General features: G+C 49.5%; 1 protein-coding gene across 1 annotated transcript; it reads right to left on the bottom strand.

The window, feature by feature from the left end:
* Positions 1-1,200: 1,200 nt before the first annotated feature.
* On the bottom strand, positions 1,201-21,448 carry LOC103646623 (L-type lectin-domain containing receptor kinase IX.1). Its single transcript, XM_008671333.4, has 2 exons — positions 19,834-21,448; positions 1,201-2,179 (listed from the first exon to the last, which is right to left on the bottom strand). Exons 1-2 carry the CDS (start codon positions 21,267-21,269, stop codon positions 1,411-1,413), a joined length of 2,205 nt encoding a protein of 734 aa, XP_008669555.1. The 5' UTR covers positions 21,270-21,448; the 3' UTR covers positions 1,201-1,410.
* Positions 21,449-22,631: the final 1,183 nt, after the last annotated feature.

The raw sequence follows: 22,631 nt of genomic DNA, 5'->3' as shown, positions 1-22,631 counted from the left end.
CCAACGGTTATAGTCTGACTGGCCAAGCTGGCAGTGAAGTTTAAAGAGATGAAACGAAACAGTATCATAGAGACTCAATGCGGAAAAAAATTTGTTGCAGCCCGGCTGCAAACCAGGCTGTTTGCAGCCCCTCACAAAAAGGTGAATATGCCCCACCTGCAGGTCCACCGGATAACGTTTTAGTTGTATTATTTACCTGCGGGTGGGACCTATCCTCCTTTTTGTGAGGGGCTGCAAACAGCCTGGTTTGCAGCCGGGCTGCAACAAATTTTTTTCCCTCAATGCACGCGTGCTCCGATCGGGCCCCTTTGCAGGCAAAATTGAAAAGCTAAAAACGCTTATTTGTAAATCGTAGGTATATCCGGATTGCAAAACTGTGGTTAACTTCATATGCTGATGCCTCCAACTAAACGCCAAGAGGTTCCCATCATTGACAAATTTTGCATACAAAAGATCGTAATTATAATCCGACGAGCATCAACTAAGGGCCTGTTTGTTTACCCCCATGGATTATATAATCTGGATTATTTTTGGAGGATTATATAATCTGAATTATATAATCTGGATTATATAATCTGAGTAGTCCTGTTTGTTTACCCAGATTATTTTAGTTGTTAATAGGATTCTTTTGTATGAGGAAGACAAGAATGCCCTCTATATTTATACTAGATTGAAACTCATATATATAAAAAAATAATTCAATTGACATTGGCAAATATTGCATTAGCAATATTATCAGGGAAGGCATTCATGTCACCTTCTTCATCCCCAAATTGACTAGTACTAGGCGCAAAAACGATTCGGTGGATTATAATGGCAATGGTGGGTAATTTCTAGGAAACTTGAAAGGGTAGTGGGGAAGTGGGAAAAAATAATCTGAAATAAGCACCTTCTCACTTGCTTATGGATTATCATAATTCAAGGGGTTAGATTATATAATCTGGGCAAATAAGCTGAACTGTTTGTTTGCCTCTTAGGATTATTTAATCCAGATTATATAATCTGGGGGTAAACAAACAGGCCCTAAGGGGGTGTTTGTTTGGGATTATAATCCACCTAGATTATATAATCCAACAATTTTTGAACTAACTCTTAGTTCAAAAGTTGTTAGATTATATAATCTGGATAGATTATAATCTCAAACAAACACCCCCTTAATTTCATTGAAAATACTGAAACTCAATAAGGAACCGAAGGGACTAAAAAGCAAGTTGTATCCAAGATACACCATAATCATATTTTATTCTTTTAAAAGCTAGGTGTAGCAGGACAATTGAAAGTCTCATGCGATGAGTGCACATAATTCTCAAAAATACATTAGGAAATTTTGCCTAGCTTTTAAGTGTATTTTGTTTTAACAAAATTACACTACACACATACCGACGTACGCCGTACAGTTGTACATTTGACCTATGCTCTTGGGCTCAAGTGTTGAGTGACCGCCGGCGGCGAGCTGGAGTTAGACATCCCCGTCCCCGTCGCCGTCGTCGCACGGCTCGTGGTCGAAGTGTACGGCACGGTAACAGAAGACCCGACGGAGGTGGTGGTGTCGCTGAAGTGCAGGGTGGAGGGACCGAACGGCTGCAGGTACACGGCGACCGGCATCTTGGGCGGCAGGAGCGGCATCCTGAAGCTTCTCGACCGCAGTGCCTCGGCAGCCTGGCGGATCCGCGGTCGCATCTTTGGGTCCGGGTGCGCGCACCAGAGCCCGACGGAGACCACGCGTTCCATCTCCCACGGGTCGAAGGCTCCACCAAGCCGCTCGTCCGCGGCGTCTAGAGCGGCGCCCCGGCCGCGCATGTCCCAAGCCCACTCCACCAACCGGAACACCTGGCCGTCCTTGCCCTCGCCCGTGCTCGCTGGCGGCGCCATCGGCCGGCGCCCGCAGGCGACCTCAAGCAGCACGATGCCGAAGCTGTACACGTCGGACTCGGGGGAGGCCTTGCCGGTGATGACGCACTCCGGGTCCAGGTACCCTGGCGTGCCAGCGACGGCAGTCATGGTCTGCAGGCTCATTCCGTGGTCGATGAGCCGTGCCAGCCCGAAGTCGCCGAGCTTGGCGTTGAAGGACTCGTCCAGCATGATGTTGCTCGGTTTGATGTCGCCATGGACGACACACTGGTCCCACTCTTGGTGAAGGTACAGCACGGCGGAAGACAATCCAAGAATTATCTGGTATCTGAAAATAAGTTTTTTTTTTGAAAATTAGAGTGAGGTAAAAATTAGAAAACTGCAGCTGCTGTGGCAGAAAGCTCAAACGAACACCCACAAAATTAGCATAGTAGTGGAAAACCTAACAAGTGATCGAATGCTCTATTCAAAGTTAACATTACTCCTACAAAATATTGTAAGAGGCAATACATATACTGTGCTCGGCCGCGCATTGAAACCTTTTAAGCTCGTTTAATCAGAGATAACGATGGAAATATTCCTCTTATATTTAGTGTTTATGCCCTGCTTGTTCGTTCGTGTGGAATAGGCCGCCACTACGATATCGATATTCTACTTCTTTTTCCCTTTAGCCCCCCTGAGTTAGTTATTCCTGTCTGTAAAGGCCCTAATATATATATATACTCTAGTTTATAGGTGCTAGATTATATAAACTTAGAGGGTGTTTGGTTCCCGGACTTCACTATCCCAAGCGCAGCATCGAGACCTATGGGACGCCACGAGTACTTCGACCCCTTTGCTCCAAGAAGGATGTACTGCTCCATCAAGTGCCGAGAGGCCATGAAGACCTATGTTTTGCGTTAAGGGAGACACTAGGGCATTTGAGGTAGCAACGGTCTTACAATGTGACACAAGGTTGACTTGTCCCTTATGTTCGGGTTGATGATGAGTGATTGTTAATGGGTACCACTTTTGGATACTCAGTGGACTGGCCAGAGTGTGAGAATATGTTTGTGCAGCCATGTCGGCCAGCTTGTGGTGTGCAGATGTTGAACACAGGGACGGTGGTCGACGGCTGAGGTGAAGATCATGTAGGCTCGTGTTGATGGACTAGGAGCGGTGAAGGGCGAGTGTTGGTTCTTAACTGACAGACCGAAGCAGTCGGGTGACCAGCTGCGGTGGCTGACACTTGGGACACGCACTCGCGCGAGAACGTGGTGGAGTGGACCATGTTGTCGGCGTGGCCGAGGACAGGAGGGACACGCATCTGGTCGTGGAGGGCGCACACGATAAGCGGTACTCAGGGCAGGTTTGGTGATTTGGGCCTCAAAACCACCCAGCGCTACGGATGGCAGGTTTTGCTGAGTTTGGGACTCAAAACTCGGTGGCGGTGCTTCCGGAGGGTACAAATGGCGACACGTGGCGTGATCACGGAGGGTGCATCAAGGTGAAGCAACTCCGTGTGAAGGACGTGGTCATCGCATCGAAAACCTAGGAGTTGGACCACTTCGCCTCCGATGGAGTGGATAGGCTCTATGTAAATAGGGATAGTTTAGGAAATAAGAATAACCCTCTATAAATAAGGAGGAGGGTTGGTTAGTTCAGCATCTCTTGGCTGACATTTGTTTAGAGCACTCATTCTAGAGCTCCTAGTTTTCTCTCTAGGTAGACACCAGTTAAGCCAAGGGATCCGCAACGATTTTGTACTTCGAATGTGTTCTTGATCTTCAAGTCTAATCAGAGGAAGGGTCGCCAGTCTGACCCACAACGTTCTTTGGCTTCAATCTCAGTTTTGTATCCTTGCTAAAATCTGAAGTCTTGTGCTCTTGGTTTCTCCCTTTCCCTTCTCTTGTGGTTTTATGGAGAATCTTCTAGTTATTTTGATATGGGTTCTTTTTGGGGTTGATTTGTGGAGTAGACTCTTTGCATCACTACGTACGCTCATACGATTCAGTTCTTGGTCGTGATCCGAGAAGATTTCTCTTTGAGTTCGTTTTGAGAAAACCCCATCAAAACCCCATCCTTCTCGAGATTTCTAATCCACGACTTGATTTCTTGTTTCATTTCACCAGAAAACTTCTTACACCCCGCGCAAACTGTCTGCAAAATTTTAGGAAATTCTGTGAAGTTTTTACTGTGTGACACTGCCGCTCTCAAGCCCGGCACTACCAGACTAGGAGTTTTCATCCTTTTCTGCTCAAACTTCACGGTTCATCTTTGCTCCCTCATATCTCGCTGCCTGCAAAATTTGGGAGCATTCTGGAAAAATTTTGTAGTCAGGCACTGTCGCTCGTATGCGCAGCACCGCCGCTCGGTGTTTTTCTCGGGTTTTGACCCAGAATTTTTACTAGACCTTTGGGGTCTTCTTTGGAGTTTCTTGTGAAAGTTTGGGTTCAAACCAAATATTTTTTGTCTCGTTGAACTTATCCTCTTCTCTGGAACTTGGTTTGAGCAGTCATTCGATCCTCGGTTGATCTGTTCTTTTACATAGTGTTTTTGTTGTCCCTGGAGGTTGGATTGGGTCAGGTAATCAAGTCACAAGTGTTGTTCTCCCAAGTTGGAGAATTTTTAGTGGCTCCCATTCACCCCCCTCCTATGTCGTCTCACTGGTCCTACATAGGGCCAATACATGCACACACCAGTTGTGTCGGTGCGGGTGCACAACTGAGTATCTATAACACAAAATTCTAAACACCCCAAATACAATGTTGTACATAATATTTTGGAGATGTATTAGGTAACTAAGGCCAAGTACAAACTTTAGGGCTGACTCCTTACTTACCCATAAATACCTCTACTCGGCCAGGGTGACAAAACAGTTGAGAAGACATTAGTAAATTGTTGTTCTGTGTTGTCGTCATCTCCATTGTTTGGGCCCTTGCTATATTAAGTCCCAACATTGATGCCCATCATGGGACCTCAAACTACCAACTCATAATGCCTCCACGAAGAGTAATCACCATGCCACAGCTAGTGTCAAAGTCAGCAGGAGCAGAGGCAATTTCCACCCACGCCAATGAGATCACGAGTCTGTCCCCCCTCCCCCGATTAGTGACCCAACGAGTGACCCATCGTGGGTAGCGTCTGTTCAAACAGTTCGAAAACCCCCACCAACATCTATGGAGTGTTTGGTTTGAGGAATCACTCCATCCAAAATATGGTGGTGTATCATGGGTCCATTCCTCAAATTTGGTGGAATGACCCCATTCCTCATATTAGTACTAACTAAATAACTATAAGGAATGAGGTGATGATGGATCAAATCAATCCATTCCACAAACCAAACAAAAAAAGTGAGGAGTGAGAAGATGATGGACTAGCTCATTCCTCAAACCAAACAGCTTACTAGTGAACACCTGCAGCTAGCCTTACGAAGCCAGAGTCTGAATTAACATGGTCTCCCGCATGTAAAACATTGACCCCCCCCAACTTGGCGAAGCCTAGCACACATCTTCACTTTGATGGCTAGTGGTTGATGTCTAGTATCAGGGATCCACCAAAAGGTCGATGACTCAATACCCCAACTCCATGGAGGACTGCACAAATTCCTAAGAGAATGGAGATTTTGAACCAAACAACCAAGAGCAACTTTTGCTGAAGAGCCTTCACATTCAAAACAAAAACTTGTAGAGGAAGACAGAGGCTCTAGCGACTAAGAAACAACATAGACAAGCTCAAGCAGACTTGCAATGGCTCATTCAAGAGGAAAATGGAGAATTCTGTGTCCCAACTCCTTCAGCAAGAAATAGTGGACTTACAATGTAGCCACAGACACAGGTCATTCTCCAAGTCCTTAAATAAGGACCTTCATGAGGAAGCATATGGAGGCACTGAGTGGCCAGCCCAACACTCTACTACCTTTCAAAACATTATAGAGTGTTTGGTTTGAGGAATCATACCATCCAAATTAAGGTGGTGCATCATGGGTCCATTCCTCAGATTTGGTGGGATGACTCCATTTCTCATATTAGTACTAACTAACTAATTATGAGGAATGAGATGGTGATGGATCAACTCATTCTATTCCACAAACCAAACAAAAATAATGAGGAGTGAGAATACGATGGACTAGTTCATTCCTCAAACCAAACACCCCATTAATTTCATAGATGAGAGGTGTCCCTGTCTATGAGACCATATAGGTTACCTCTTGGCCATAGATTTATCGCTCTCAAAATTGGTGAAATACAATGGTCTCATCTAATGGGTAAAAAACACAATGTTGAAGTCCTGTACCATCATCTTAGAAGGCCAAGCTTTAACATGGTACACAATACTGCCTCCACTCTCCATTCACTCATGTTGGGCCCTTCGGATAATCACAAGAAACAAGTACAATGGTAACAACCCTTGACCCAGAAACGCCGTCCCCGACCCAGGTACGTAAGGTCATTTTTGTTCCCACCAAGTAAAATTATCTCATATGTTGCGTACCACGTTCCTTGGCCATGTTCCTTGACCCTATCGATCTAAGAACTTTGTGACTATGGTTCCTTCATGATAGGTTCTTGCTCAACTTCCAAGGCTATAGGCTCGATAGTGACGCCTTTGCATGGTTATCACTTTGCAAGCAATAAAAAACTGAGGGCCTCCATGAGTATTAGAACAGATCAGTAATTCTGAAGTCATAGATCCCTACTGTCGAAGATCACATTGCAATTCACTATGCCATCAATGGGCTTCGAGCGGGGCATCTATATAGTTACTACATAAGGGGCCTGCTCTAGTCGCTCCAAAAACTGTGTATAAACAAATTGAGAAGAACACATGTGTCGAGTACCCAGGAACGGGGTACTCGGAACAAGCCCATAAACCCTTTTTGGCCCTGCAAGCCAGGACTGCCAAGTCCCCACCGAGCAAGCCTACGAAGCGGAGTGGATGCCAAGTCCCATGCCGAGCAAGTCTGCGAGCCGGAATAGACAACTAAGTCCTCGCCAAGAAAGGCCTACAAGCTGGGATGACAAAACCCCCACTGAGCCAATCTGCGAAGTGGAGCAGATGACCAAGTCCCTCAGCGAGCAAGTCTGCAATGTGAAATGGACGACCAAGTCCCCTCCAAGCAAGGCCTGCAAGCTGAGATGACCAAATCCCCACTGGGCAAGTCCATGAGGTAGAGCGGACGACCAAGTTCCCCACTGAGCAAGCCTAAGAAGTAGAGCGGACGACCAAGTTCCTCGCCGAGCAAGTGTACAAAGCGGAGAAGACGACCAGGTCCCTGCCAAGCAAGTATGCGAAGCGGAGCAAACAATTGGGACCCCGCCGAGTGAGCCCAAGCGTCAGGTCGGAGCCGCAAGCATACATCAACCACAGCAGGACATGTCGCTAGGAGCCCAGGCGATAGTCGTAGGCACGACTGTATGCCCCTTTCTTATAATAAGCATATTGTGTTGTCTAATGGGACGAGGCAGCTCTGGTAAGAGGCAACCTCAGTACCAGAGCCTCCATAGTAGCCGATGTGACGGAAGCAATAGGATGAGACGCCATACCAAATAGGCAAATCCATACGCACGGAAGGACAACATAGGGCCCATGATGACGGGAGAAAGTCGTGCCATGTTCATCAAGCCCTAGGGCTGAACCATGGTACCCGTCACGCATCATCATAGGGAGGTCATCCATGAACCTGCCACAGGAACAGGAGTAACGGGTGGCGCCATATTGGAAGCACTACGTTGCACGACCAGGAGAGGAGGGCCTGCCACAAAAACCAAAGGACTCTTTCTCCCTCTACTCTCTCCCTCTCTTTCTCTCTCTTTCTAAGAGAGAACAATATAAGGTTTGTCCCTTGAGATATAAAAGGGAAGGCCCCTCTTCCTCTCGCACACAGGCACACAAGTTGTAACACATTTCATTGCAATACTATGATCTGCACTACACCGTACTAGGGCTCCTGCCTGAACCAGTATAACCCCGTGTCCCATGTTTACCATTCAAGTTCTAGTGATTCACTATTTGCCCCCTAGTTTCTAAAACCAAGATAGTTGGCGCACCAGGTAGGGGAACATTAGCGTGCCAAGTGACATTACCTGCTCTGATGGCCAGTTCATCAGCATCTGATAGAGATGGGATTTTCACCCCTGGGAGCAGCATCAAGTTCGACTGCCTCGACTTCCTCGCCAACTCTGCTGTAGGGCTCCATCTCACCAACTAGATGCACAAGTCGTCGCGAGTAAGGCGCCCGAGTGCTCCACCAGGAGCAGGTCGTAGAAGCGACACCACGAGAAGTGTGTCGCTGCTCTTGAGGGATGCCCTAGCCAACTAGTTGCCTCCTTTAGGTGGCGAGTGGGGCAGGCACCATCACTGACATCCGAGGCCGCGGCCAACCATCAGCGGAAGAGCAGCAACAAGCGCCCCCACGAGTCTAGCAACCAGGAGGTGTACGTGGTGGATTCCTCCGGCTCGCCGTGCCCCTCGAGGCTAGAAGTACCAATCGTGTTTGACCGATGCGATCACCCGAGCAGGGTCCCGCATACCGGAACCTACCCCTTGTCATTGAGACAATCGTCGGCCTGAAGTGTCTCTCCATAGTCCTCATGGACAAGGGAGCGGTGTGAACATCATGTATGTTGAGACTTTTTATGCCTTGGGGATCGCACGCTCCGTGTTGCGCCCTAGAACCTTGCCGATTCACGGCATCACGCCTGGCCACGGCGCCCACCCACTCGGGCAGATTGTTCTGCCAGTTATGTTTAGAGACCCCTATAATTTTTGCATTGAGCAGCTACAGTTCGAGGCAATGGACTTCCTAGGGACCTACAATGCCATATTAGGGACGTCGGGCTACGTCAAGTTCATGTCCATTCCCAACTACACATACCTTAAGGTGAAGATGCCCGGTCCCCATGGGGTCATTACGGTGTTCGCTTCCTTCCAAGCGGCCTACGCATGTGAGCAAGCTAGCTGCGAGCTCGCCTCAGCACAAGCCACCGTGAGAGAATTAGCAGAGCTACGAAGGGGTGCTAACTCCAAGGCCGAACCATATGCTCCCAAGGCCGATTCCAGCACATTCAAATCCACTGAAGAAACTAAGGATGTCTAGATTGACGATGCCGACCCTTCCAAGCTTGTCCGAATCGGTGCAGCACTCTCCGACAAGCAAGAAGGCGCCCTTATCGACTTCCTATGGGCCAATCATGATGTCTTTGCTTAAAAGCCCGTGGATATGCTAGGAATCTCGAGGGAGGATGCTGAACACTCGCTGAAAATCAAGGCTACAGCTAGGCCGGTGACCCAGCGGCTTCGCCGTTTTGATGAAGAAAAGAGCAAGGCCATAGGTGAAGAGGTGGCAAGACTCCTAGCGATGGGATTTGTAAGGGAAGTACACCAACCAGTGTGGATCGCAAATCCCGTGCTTGTCAAGAAGAAGAATGGGAGTTGGAGGATGTGTGTCGACTACACATGGCTCAATAAGCGGTGCCCCAAGGACCCTTTTTCTGTACAACGTATTGATCAAGTCGTAGATTCGACCGATGGGTGTGAGTTCCTTTCCTTACTAGATGCATACTCGGGCTATCACCAAATCATCATGAAGGAGTCTAACCAATACGCCACCACCTTCATTACCCCCTTCAGCACATTCTGCTAGGTCATGACGCTGTTTGGTCTGCAGAACGCTAGAGCTACATACTAGAGGTGCATGCTCCACTGGTTCACCGACCAAGTCGGGTGTAACCTAGATGTCTATGTGGATTTAGAAGAGACGTTTGCCAACCTCCTAAGGTTCCAAATCAAACTGAACCCCAAGAAATGTGTTTTTGGGGTCCCCAAGGGAAAACTTCTAGGCTTCATGGTGTCGGATCGAGGGATCGAAGCAAACCAAGAAAAAATAGAGGTCATCTGACACATGGGCCCCATCTAGAACCTCATGGGGGTACAACAACTGGTTGGGTGCGTCACCGTGCTCAATCGGTTTTTGTCCAGACTCAGGGAAAAAGGAATGCCCCTCTACAAGCTCTTGAGGAAAAGTGACCAATTCTCTTGGAAGACCGAAGCCTAGGAGGCCCTCGGTCGAACAAAGTATTCCTCACCTCACCGCTGGTTTTAGTTGCGCCCGAACTAGGCGAAACCTTCTCCTTTACATTGCAGCCACCACCTAGGTGGTTAGCGCTGCACTAGTGGTGGAAAGAGAAAGTGAGGGACATGTACTCAAGGTACAAAAGCATGTGTACTTCGTCAGTGAGGTGTTGATGGAGTGCAAGGCACGATACCCTCTGATACAAAAACTTCTCTATGCGTTCCACATCTCCAAGCGGAAGTGGATCCACTACTTTGACCAACACCCCTTATCGGTGGTGTCTACGGCACCCCTTGATGATATTGTCCAGAATCGGGACGTGTTCGGGCGCATCTCAAAGTGGTGCCTCGAGCTCAACGGACTCGATATCAACTACGTCACCAAAACCACGATCCAGTCCTAGGCCCTCACCGACTCAGTTGCGGAATGGATGGATACGCATGAGTCACCGTCGATGGAGGACCTGGAGTACTGAATATTGTATTTTGATGACTCCTACTTGAAGACCGAAAGCGACACAGGTGTCTTCCTCATGTAACCTCAAGGACACAATCTCTGCTACGCCATTTTCCTCCACTTCGAGGCCACTAATAACATCACCGAATATGAGGCCCTCATCAACGGGCTCTGAATCGCTACCGAGGTAAGAGCGTGGCGGCTCCTGGTCAGGGGTGGCTCCAAATTAGTTGTCGACCAAGTCATGAAGGCGATGGAGCCACGCGATCCCAAGATGAGTGTATACTTTGATGAGGTATGAAAGCTTGAGGTGAAGTTCAAAGGCTTCGAGCCACACCACAACTAGAGATGTTTCAATGTCGAGGCCGACGAGCTATCGACCATAGCGTGAGGGCAAATACCAGTCCTAGATGGGTCTTCGCCTCCGACCTCTATGAACCCTCAGTAAAAATCAAGCAGGTGGAGGAGGGGAGTGTCAAGGGGTCAAACGGCCCTGATGCCTCGCTAGGCCATCCTAGCAAGTTGGTCACGACTGCTGACCAACACAACTGGAGTAAGCCCCACATCAACCAGTTATTAGACGGAGCACTACCCAAAAACATGATCGAGGCCAGGTGTTTGTCTCGAAAAAGAAAAATCCTTCAAAATCATTGATGGAATGTTCTACAAGATAAACGCCTCAGGCATCAAGCAAAAGTGCATCACATACAAAGAAGGATGACAGTTGCTCGCCGAAGTACATGAGGAACATGTGGGCTCCATGTAGCCCCATGTGCGCTCGTCGGCAAGGCGTTCTGGCAAGGATTCTATTGGCCAATCGCCATGGCCAATGCTGAGCAGGTTGTTCGCACATGTGAGGGCTACTAGAACTCTGCACGACAAACGCATATGCTGGCTCAAGCTCTTCAGACCATCCTCATTACCTAGCCATTCATGGTTTGGGGGCTAGACTTGGTCGGGCCCATCAAGAAAGCACCTGGGGGCTGCACCCACCTGCTTGTGGCGGAGGATAAGTTCACCAAATGGATCAAGGCCAGACCAATTGCCAAGCTCACATCATCGGAGGCCGCCACTTTCTTCTGCGGCATCGTCTACCATTTTGGGGTGGCCAACTCCATCATCACCGACGATGGAACCCAATTTACAGGGAAATCGTTCCTGCAATTCTGCGATGACTTCAACATCAGCGTTAACTAGGCAGTGGTGGTGCACCCAAAATTCAATGGGCAGGTTGAGCGTGCAAATGGCCTACTCCTGCAAGACCTCAAATCACAAATTTTTGACAAGCTAAAAAATTCCGCCTGACATTGGGCAATTGAGGTACCCGCGATACTCTGGAGCCTACGGACCACGCCGTCCAGGGCGACAGGAAGGTTGCACACATTTCTTCTTGGCGGTTGGTGCGGATGCTATATTGCCCTCGGAACTAGAATATAGCTCCCCAAGGACTAAGGCCTATGAAGATGTATGAGCAACTATGACACATAGCTTGCCGTTGACCTACTCAACGAAGCACATGACATGACCGTGGTTCGCTTTGCCAAGTAACAACAAGACTTGTGATGCTACCATAACTGTTAGGTACGTGGAAGGTCGTTTAACATCAGACCTGGTGCTACAAAAGGGTAATGACCACCAAGGACAAACATAAACTCTCGCCGCCTTGGGAGGGACCCTATATCATCGCCCAGATCATGCACCCGGGAGCCTATCGACTCAAGGATAGCAATGACAACCTATTGACTAACGAGTGGAACATCGAGAACCTAAGAAGATTTTACCCATGAGTAAGCGAACTCAATACCCTCGTTTTCACGCTCAAGAAAGCGGAACATGCTGACCAAACTGCCATGTCCCGCTCGGGGGCTAGGAGAGAGGTACCTCAAGATGCATTGCCGGGAATCGAAGGATCGACCACGACAAACTAAGCCTTCACAAAAAGAAGTCATTCCACAAAAGCAATCTCCATGGCTAAGTGTTCACCCATCTAGTTAATAGGTTTAGTACAAAACATCAAGATGATAAAAAACATAACTCCTAGGCGCTTGGAGGCATCTCTGAGCTCGAGGGTCCCCTTAGAAGCATCTTGACGTCAACCTGGCTGGCGAGCAATTGAGCGTGAGGACATACTTGCTCTTCAATAGTGTCCAAATATTCATCACTCAGGTCGGCGGCAAACCCCTCCACGATCACGCCTGTGTCTATCTCGTCGAAGTGGAATATCATCTGACCCAAGGCTAGGCTACCTATGTGGAACACCCCTTCAAAGACCCCATGCTCCACATGACCGGGTAGCACCGCAGCTAGCACGCAGAGGCACCTGGGTCGGTGGTGGAGGAGCAAGGTGGTCGCACACCTCACTCACGACTTGGTGAGGCTCTTGCAGTTCGATGTTGTACTCCTTCAGCGAAGTTTGCACTTGAACCTACACAATAATGACTTCGTCGCAAGTGATCGAGAGCTTGTGCTCTTCATCCTCCACTGCCTTCTTCGCCTATTCAACCGCCTTCATAGCATCCTGGCCTTAGAGAACTTATTCTGAAGATCTACGAATCACGATCATGTGTATTGACAGCTGACAAAAGTGTGCTCAAAACAAAGGAAGCCTACCTCCAACAACCTCCAGCTCACGTCGAAGTTCCGAGTTCGCCTCCTCTAGACGAGCGTTCACCACTCGCAAGGTCGACTCGACTTCTTCGGCCCGCGAAGTCGCTTCGCTCAGGTCTTGCTGGAGCTGGGTCCTCTCCCCATGGAGGCATTTAGTGTTGCCGCATGCCTCATCATGCCCTGACCGGAGGCGCGTAGCCTCGCTCTCGAAACTCTCGGCCTTAGCTCGAAGGTTGGAGAGCTCGTGATCCTTCTCCTCTATGCAGGCCACTTCCACCCGCAACATTTCCACCTCTCGTTGTGTGGCCTGCAGCGCCTCCCTTCGAGCCAACGACCGAGACTAGAGACGCTGAAAAGAATATCCAACGATCAAACTTAACCATGGCAAGAAGAACCCGAACAAAGAAGAATGGACAGGGAGAGGCACCTACCTGGCCTCACGGGATGATGTCTCGTGTCATCGACGAACAGGTGATCAAAATCGTCTCTCCAAAATTGAGGAGGAAACGCTCCACCGCCTCTAGGCTCCTGTCAGCCCGGTTAGAAGCTGCCTCGATCAAGTGTGACTCCTCCGCCTCCATTTCCTCCCCCTTTGAGCCTTCAAGGATGAATGGGGGAAGGTCCTGAAGCCCCCCTTCAGAATCGGGAAGGAGAGGCGTCAAAGGCACATGAGAGGAGGAGACAACAAGTGGCAGCGATAATAGATCCCGATGCTCGGCGCTCGCTGCAGTTGCCATCACCCCAGCTGCATCGGCCGCCACTGCAGCACCCGGAGGCAGCAAGGCCGGCAGCAATGGCAGTGGCAGTGGGGGCAGCATGGAGGCAACCGCCGTATCCACCATGGGAGGGGCACCGGTAGCGGAAACTATGGCCACAGGGACCACCTCGAGGTCGAGCAAGGACGCGTGCACCTCTAGGACAAGGACATCAGCAACAAGCGCCCTTGGCGCCTCCTGGGTGGCGGGCGTCAATGATGTGCCTGTGTCAAGAGTAGCGGACGCCGCAACCGTGGGTGAGCCGACTGGGACGACTGGAGGAATCACCCTAGCAGATGCCACATGGATGAGGACTTGAGAGGCCGATGCGCCCCCTTCGCCGCGAGGGCCACGATCTTCACCGTCTTTCCCGAAACGGACACGCTAACAAAATCAACACAATTACAAGCATCGAATAGGGGAGAGGAAGAAGGAAATAAGTGAATGACAGCATACCGGGAAGAGCATGCCCTAGTGACCAAACTCCTCCACGATCAGGAGACTCCAACAGCCTGCATAGGAGGAGATGGGGGTGCAATTGGAGGCAAGACCTCCTCGTGGCACATCGCTAGATCAGTTGGCACCGGAGGAGGCAACGCGATGTCGCGCCCTGCTAGCGCGGTGGGAGTGGAAGACGGTCCGGCCGTCCTCGACATCCCTTCGTGAGGCACCATTGGCATGGTTGGGAGGGCAATGGGTGCCATGGCGGTGCCCTCCCTCTAGGGAGGGCGCTGGAGCTCGCCTCTGCATCATTGGGGCAGGAGGGGACGCCCACGGATGAAGGGTTCCCTGCTCCACCGGAGGTCGTAGAGGTCATGTCCTCCGTATCTGTGGACAGGGTGATGCTCTCCCCAGGCCTGACACGAGCAAGACGAACCTGCTTTTTCTCTTTCTTTCACTAATGACGACGCTTAAAGCATGCCGCCACCGCTTCCTCTGCCTCCCGCTTCCACTTCCTCTCTAGCTTGATACCGACGTGTTCATGAAGATGGGGCAGAGAAACCATGACATTCCCAAGCCCATGCGGAGGCGCATGATAATGAAACACTGAACAAAGACAGAAGAGAGAAAGAAGAATCGAAGACTCACTAGGTCACTCAACCTTGCCTGGTTGAAAGTAGGGGACCACTCTCGTCCATGAATTCCAACGTCACATTCGGTGTGACGTCGAGGATGAGGGCCACCACCTCCTCCTTCGTCAAGATCGCAGCGGAATGGCGATCGGAGTCGCCCACGCCGGTGAACTGTGACATCATCCTCTAGGGAGCCACAAGTGGCTGAAGGCAACACTGCATGAAGGTCTGGATTAACCTCTCGCCAGAGAGGCCTCGCCCATGCTACTTGGCAATGGCGGCCAACATGTAGTAAATCATTGGCCTAAACCTCTTCTCCACGCTGTAAGTCCAGTGTGGTTGGGCTACCGGGATGCAACTGGTGAACACAAGCGCACTCCCCTCCAGATTCCGGACATAGAACCACTTGCCCTCGTAGCCGCACAGCGAGGAAGGAAGGGGAATAGGCAGGTACGACGCCATTCGTGGTTTACAGAACTAGACGTTGAAGGAGATGACGAATGACTGGCCACCCCAGCTTGGGCTCACCCGCGCGCTGAAGAGGTGCTTCCAAAGCTTCCAGTGGGGGCCATGCCGAGGTAGGCCTCGCCAAGTGTGATGAAGCACGCTATGTGGAGGATGGTATTCGGGGTGGAGATTTTGCAGTTCCAGCCCGTAGTAAAATAGGATCCCGTGAACGAACAGATGCTAGGGAAATCCGAAGCCGCACTCATAGAAGGAGGCGAGAACCACCACCTCACCGTCCCACGATGTTGGGGCGCCGCCTCCTTCCTCAAGACGCCACCCAGAGACCACCTAGGGGGCAAAAATCCTTTCCTCTCTAGATCTTCGAGTTGACTGTGGATCAAGGAGCGGGTAGGAAAGGAATCCATAGGACCAGTGCCAGCATGAACGATGAAGGAAGAAGAACACGGAAGTGCGCAGGGAAGCTTCAAGGGAGAGGGAGAAGAAGATGCCCGAACACGAGGTTGTGGTAAGCGAAACTGGACACATGCACCCTCCCCTCTATTTTATGCTCAAGAGAAGGAAGCCCAAGCGGCGCTTGGAAGGTGTGCCCACACAAACCGCTCAAAAAAGATCCGTCCCTTCGGGGGAACGATGCCTCGGAAATAGGGTGGAAGACTGTGTTTTGCAGGAAAACAACCGCATCGGACGAACCGCCAAGAGAGCACATGACTGGAAGGGCACTGGTAACATGCAGGAGGTTAGCCACCCAATCATGCCACCTGCGTGTAATACAGCAAATGGGCCAATTCGCGTCACATCGAGCCGCCCACGACAAGCTTTGTAATGATGACCCCATATTTTACCGTGCTGCCATGACAGTTACACCGCACCAACCAGGTAAAAACTGAACACACTCCAACTTAGCACGCAGAGTGACGGGTGGATCGAGAGAACTCTCAGCGAGTCACAAGCTAGGTGACTAGCTCATAGATCATTTGCTAGGCACCACATCCAAGGTCTTACCTCAAACTCTCTTGCGGAAACCCGGCTGATGGGGTAGCCACAAGGCACTCTCTAGTTGATCATGCCAACCAGAGGCCGGAACGAGATCGAATAAGGAAGGACTTAATGAGATGCTCACAGTGGGATCGCTCGTCGAGATCTAACCCTCCCGGAGGGTGGTTGGATCTCACTTGGATAACCCGCTTGTTGCTCGTCGCCCTTCCTCCCCGTGCCAACTAGGTCGGAGGAGGAAGGCCTGCCCTTGAGAGGAAGACTTTGGAGAGAAGCCGACATAAGGGGAGATGTGTGTACCAAAGAGAAAGAAGTAGCAACCAGGAGGATCACACGTGAAGACAACGACTCAGTATTAAAACGAATGGGCTCATGCCTGGCATGGGATACCATCAAGGACTAGCCCCTGAAAATGCACACAAATTGTGTAAACCCTCAAGCAATCCTCATGGAGTACTCGGGGGCTCGAGGGCTACATCTAACAGATACGCTCGCGCGCACCGAGAAATTCAACTCCTCAAAAGAAAGCCTATGCGCAACCACAACTGGTCGCACAAAGGCTTGGGGCTGCTGTCGGCTTCTCAGGAACGGGGTACCCGGAACAAGCGCATAAACCCTTTTTTGGCCCTACAAGCCAGGACGACCAAGTTCCCACCGAGCAAGTCTACAAAATGGAGCGGACGACCAAATCGCTGCGGAGCAAGTCTATGAGGTGGAACGGATGACCAAGTGCCCACCGAACAAGTCTCTCGCCGAGCAAGTATGCGAGGCGGAACGAACGACCAAATCCCCGCCAAGCAAGGCCTGCAAGCTAGGATGACCAAATCCCCACCGAGCAAGTACGCGAGGCGGAGCGGACGACCAAGTTCCTTGCCGAGCAAGTTAGCGGAGCGGACGACCAAGTCCCCCACCGAGCAAGTCTGCGAGGCAGAGCGGACAACCAAGTTCCCCACCAAGTAAGTCTGTGAAGCGGAGCGGACGACCAAGTCCCCGTCGAGCAAGTCTGTGACGCGGAGCGGACAACCGGGACCCCGCCGAGTGAGCCCAAGCGTTGGGCCGGAGCCACAAGCATATGTCAAATATGTCAACCACATCTAGACATGTCGCTAGGAGCCCGGGCGATAGTCGTAGGCTCGACTATACACCCCTTTCTTATAATAAGCATATTGCGTTGTCTGATGGGACGAGGCAGCTCCGGTAAGGCGACTTCGGCACTGGAGCCTCTAGCCAGTATGACGGAAGCAAAAGGATGAGGCACCATACGAAATAGTCAAATCCACATGCATGGAAGGACTACGTAGGGTCCACGATGATGGGAGGAAGTCGCACAGTGTTCTTCGAGCCCTTGGGCTAAACCATGGGACCTACCCTACATCATCGCAGGGACGTCAGCCCCACCACAGGAAAATGGAAGTAACGGGCGGCGCCATACTAGAAGCACTACTTACACGACCAGGAGAGGGGGCCCACCACGACAACCGAAAGACTCTTTCTCCTTCTACTCTGTCTCTCTCTTTCTCTCTCTTTCTAAGAGAGACATTAATGTAAGGCCCATCCCTTGAGATATAAAAGGGAAGGATCCTCTTCCTCTCACACACAGGCACACAAGCTGTAATACATCCTATTGTAATACTACGATCAACACTACACTGGACTAGGGCTCCGGCTTGAACCAGTATAACACTGTGTCTCAAGTTCGCCATTCGAGTCCCAACGATTCACCATTCGGAGTGAGTCCGCGTTAGCATCCCTAGCGAACACAAATCTATTGTCCCATGGTTTCCGAAACCACGACAATATGCTCCAAAGAGCTACATTATAGAAAGCTAGTTACCCAAAGAAAGCCAAAAGATATATAGAAGGCCTAAAACAGACTTAGGGCCGAAGTAAACCGCAACAAGAGACCACCAAATGGACCAGATCAACAATATCAATCCACAACCAACATAGAGCAGTGAAGGACCACCCAACAACCAAGAACAAATCGAAGAGCGACAAAGGGGGGAGACACAAGAGCCTAAGCCATATTGTCGTCTCTCAAAAATGATTTATGAGGTGAGCTGACTCATGAATCTTTTTTAAAGGTTGAATTTGATAGAGTTGCCTCTATAAAAAGAAAAGAACGCCTCTCTCTAAAAATCGCATTTCTGTAGTAGTGTGAGCTAAGTTTCATAAATATATAGACCATTTAAACCGTTGAGTGCCAAACTAATAATAAATGTAGAGACCGTATCAAACTATAAATTGATTTTCGTGTCTGCGAACGTATAGCTATGTATGTTGGCATTTCCACTCGAATGAATTGTTGGTTTTTCCACGTGGGCACATGTTTCTGCTTCTTCGGGCAAGACCACTAGTAGAAAAAGGGCCAAAGTCTACGAGACGATATATTTTTACAGACGAATTCGGTTATCAACCATCTGTGCTATTTTTAGTGGCGGTTTCTTAAGAAAACCGCTACTAAAAATCGTATTTCTACAGACGGTTACTTAATAAAACCGCCTGTAAAAATCCATAATTTCTAGTGGTGGTTTTCTTGAGAAACCGCATGTAGAAATCGATTTCTAGTGGCGGTTTTCTTAAGGAGCCGCCACTAGAAATCATTTTTATCCTTAATTTTTCGAGTTTTTCAAACGACGTCGTATGTTAAAACCACCAAAATAAAAGTTATAGATCTCTAAAAGTTATGAAACTTTGTAGTTGACAACTTTTTTATTTGAACTCATTTCGGTTCTCAAAAATTGAATCTAAGTATGTCAAATTTAAAATTCAAATTTTGCAAACTAACTCGGATAAAAAAGTGTCAAAATGAAAGTTATAGAACTTCAAAAGTTATTCAACTTTATAGTTGACAACTTTTTTATTTGAATTCGTTTACGGTCTCAAACAAACAATTTACACTCAAATGATTGTGATACGTGGACAAAACAACTACAAACTAGACAAAAAAATATGTTATAGGTAGAGTGGTAGTGGAGGGTACGTGCGAGGGTGAGGTCGACGGTTCGATTCTTAACAACCGCGTAGCGCGCGAAAAATGCGACAGAGACGGTGAGTGGGCTGAGTCGTCTCCTCAAATAATTTTTTTGTTCTTTAAAAACCCGTTTAATGTTTCTGAAAATAATTTTTACTAGCGGATTTGTTACGTCGATCGCCAGTGGAAATCGATTTCCAACTGACGGTTTTCTTAACTCAACTGCCAGTGGAAATCGATTTCCACTGGTGGTCCTTAGTTACCCCGTCTGTAAAAATAATGATTTTTATTGGCCTCTAACACCGACGGTTCTAAGAAACACTAGCGAAAATAAGTTTACAACTATCACTGTAGAGCTACTTTGTAGTAGTGGACCGCGAGAAGCTTGCCAATTTTGTTGGCCGATTCTAATCAGCGTAAAAGGATAGGTGCTAGCTGACAAAATAATTAAATAAGCGTTCTACTGGCGGATCGCTACGTGTGCATCGGTCAAGTTATGTGCATGTGTCGGCTAGCTACTAGTCGGCCATCGGGAGCGAGAAAAGTAGTAGAGCAGCTAGGACAAGGTAAGAATGCGACCATAAGATAGGTACATGCGCATACCTCGTCGGCCATGTCAGTGTCACCTCTGTGCTGTAGAGGTGGTCATCGAGGCTGCCATTGCTGACCAATTCGTAGACCAGCTGGAGCCGCCTCCGGCCATGGCACCAGCCGATGAGCTGCACCAGGTTCCGATGCCGCAGCCGGCTGATGACGGTGACCTCGGCCCGGTACTCCTTCCGTCCCTCCATGGACGCCCCCCGAGAGAACACCTTGATGGCGACATCGAGGCCGGACTCTTTCAGGTGGCCGCGGTACACCGACCCCGACCCGCCCTGCCCCAGTTTTCCCTCCGCCGCGAAGTCCTTCGTCGCCGCCGCGAGTTGGGCGTACGGGATAGGTTTTGGCCCCGTGCTGGACTCGAAGTGGCTGTCATCGACGGCGTCGAGGGAGTCGTCGCCGTCTGTGGTTAGCTGCTCGTCATCGTATGGTTTCTTGCCCCTTCTGCTTGACCGCCGAACTAGTAGCAGCGCCACGGTGGCGACGAGCAGGAAAACCAGCAACGCTGCGGCGGCCGCTCCAGCGCCGAGTTGCAGGGTGGCCTTCTTGGTGGACGAGGTCACAGTCACAGGCATGGAGGTGCTGTTCTTGGTTGCCAACGTCGAGGCGAAAGAGAACGAAAGCACCGTGTGGTTTGCGTTGTACTCGTCGCCTGTCGCCGCCGAGAAACCAACTGCGACTTTCTCCGGCAGCAAGCTTCTCAAGTCCACGGTGGCTACGGACGTGTAAGTGACGCTTCCGACCATCAGGGTGACGCGAAGACTGCGCGTGCGGTTGTCGTAGACGACTGTCGCGGACATCACGCCGGCGTCGACGAGGCTGCCGTCTGGCAAGACCGTGTAGTCGCCGCGGGAGTCCATGCTGTTGATGTCGATGCCGATGTGCTGGCTGCTCGGGTCCCAGATGTCCTTGCGGATGTCGAACTCCACGGCGACGAACCTCGAGTCGCCGGACGCGTTGAACTTGGAGTAGTTAAGCGCCTGGCTCTCATCGAACAGACCGAGGCAGCCGTCGTAGGACTCCTGCGGCAAGTTTGGCGTGTACGGCGCGAGGAAGAACGTCATGCCGTGCCCAGCGCTTGCCGCGCCCTTGCCAGCCACTGACTCGATGCTGAAGCTGAAGTTCGCGGTGAAGCTGGCAGCCTCGCCGGTGGTGCCGTCCCATAGCTGCACCGGCTGCTTGTGCCACACCCGCCCCCTGGCACGCCCTCTGAACTCGTCGCCGAGCAGCTCGATCCTGCCATCGACGACCTGCGCGTCGTCCTCCGGCCTGAAGTCATCAGGGTTGAAGAAGCTGTAGCTGAAGGAGAGAGAATTGGCATGATAAGGGACATGCAGTGAGAGGGCCAAGCAGAAGCATAGAAGCTGCAGCTGATGAGCTCTGCTGCTTGGGCATGAGCACAAGTTTGTTAGAGCCATGGAATTTGTCGACAATGGCATACTTCAGTTGTGCACTTGTGTGTGAGTCTGTGAGATAAGTCAATCATCACGCCTCATTAATAGTAGTAATACTCAAATTCCGAACCGAAGGTCGTCAAGTGGATCCCATGCATCGGGACGGTCTACACAAGTAGCTAGCTAGTCAGATTTTTTACGAGGGTTCTAGCGGCAATCGGTAGGCATGCGACAGTCGGTACATAGACAATCTAGACTTTCTATCACACTTCTTATCTTACTCTATGTTACAAACTCTACTTTATAAACATTATAATTTACAATGTAAAACAGTTATTATTGGAATCCGACACTTTATCGAGTGTGGCGATTTTTGCCGAGTGCAATTTATTGAGCAGTCGGCAAAATAAGCTTTACCGAGTGTCACTCTCGACGAAAAATCCACTTGGCGCAGACCAACTTTGCCGAGGGCTGAACCCTTGGCCTACACGGACGCTCGGCAAAGGGGGGCTTTGTCGAATATCAAACTTTCGACGAAAAACGCCCTTGACAAAGTGTCATCAGTAGCCGTCTATAGCTAACGGCCATTAACTTGCCGAGTGTTAGGCGTTGACACTCGACAAACAGACTTCTTTATCGGCAAAGCTCTAATCTTTGCCGTCTGTCTTCCCTTACACTCGGCAAAGCATATTTTTATTCTATAGAGGCCGGCTAGGTTTCTATATATAGTGCGTGACAACTTTTATGAAATAGTATTAAATTTTTATTATAGCCTCTACATATGATATCATGACACGTTGACAAGTTTCATGATTTTTTTGACTTTTTGTGTTTTATACAATTTGAAAACAACTGGATCACAAGTTCGCAGACATGTTTCGTGGGCATGGTGTTCGAAAATTCCGGTCTGTTCTGAAATAGGGCGTAACTTATGCTAAATGTCACACCCGGATTTAAGGGCAAATCCAGACGTGAATCAAATGTGTGCTAGTGTCAAGTCTCACACATATGATGATTAATGGTACAGAAACAAATGTTACATCTTTACTATATAGTAGAAGTTTTGTACAATATAGCTAAATAATAACATCATACGAAGACAACGATCCTCCGCAACCATAGTTGACTAGGAGACAACAGCCTAGACCTCTCACGAACTCATCGCGACATCCTCCATGCTCCTTATCTTGTGGTACCTGTCCTTGACCTGGAGATGTGAGTGCAAGGGTGAGCTCACATACGTTCATCGCTCAACAAGTCGTGGGGAATAATGTGCATGAGCTCACTTATGGTAGGGGCTCATGTGAAGTGTAAGACTTACCAAAGAGATGATTAAGGTTGAGCGTTGTTTTTAATAAGTTGGTCAAAATTTTATTAGCAGTTACTAAGTATAAGTAGATACCATCC

This window comes from Zea mays, chromosome 2 (assembly GCF_902167145.1).
Source record: "Zea mays cultivar B73 chromosome 2, Zm-B73-REFERENCE-NAM-5.0, whole genome shotgun sequence".
Lineage (NCBI taxonomy): Eukaryota > Viridiplantae > Streptophyta > Magnoliopsida > Poales > Poaceae > Zea > Zea mays.
Note: the sequence above shows the minus strand (reverse complement) of the source record. Positions and strands in the feature narration are given on the sequence as shown.

What these genes read in the sequence shown, in the direction of transcription:
- LOC103646623 (XM_008671333.4), bottom strand. Translation starts at nt 21,269, where the DNA reads ATGCCATTGTCGACAAATTCCATGGCTCTAACAAACTTGTGCTCATGC. An exon ending in ACACTGACATGGCCGACGAG is followed by an intron (nt 2,180 to 19,833) that starts GTATGCGCATGT and finishes ACTTATTTTCAG; the next exon opens with ATACCAGATAATTCTTGGAT.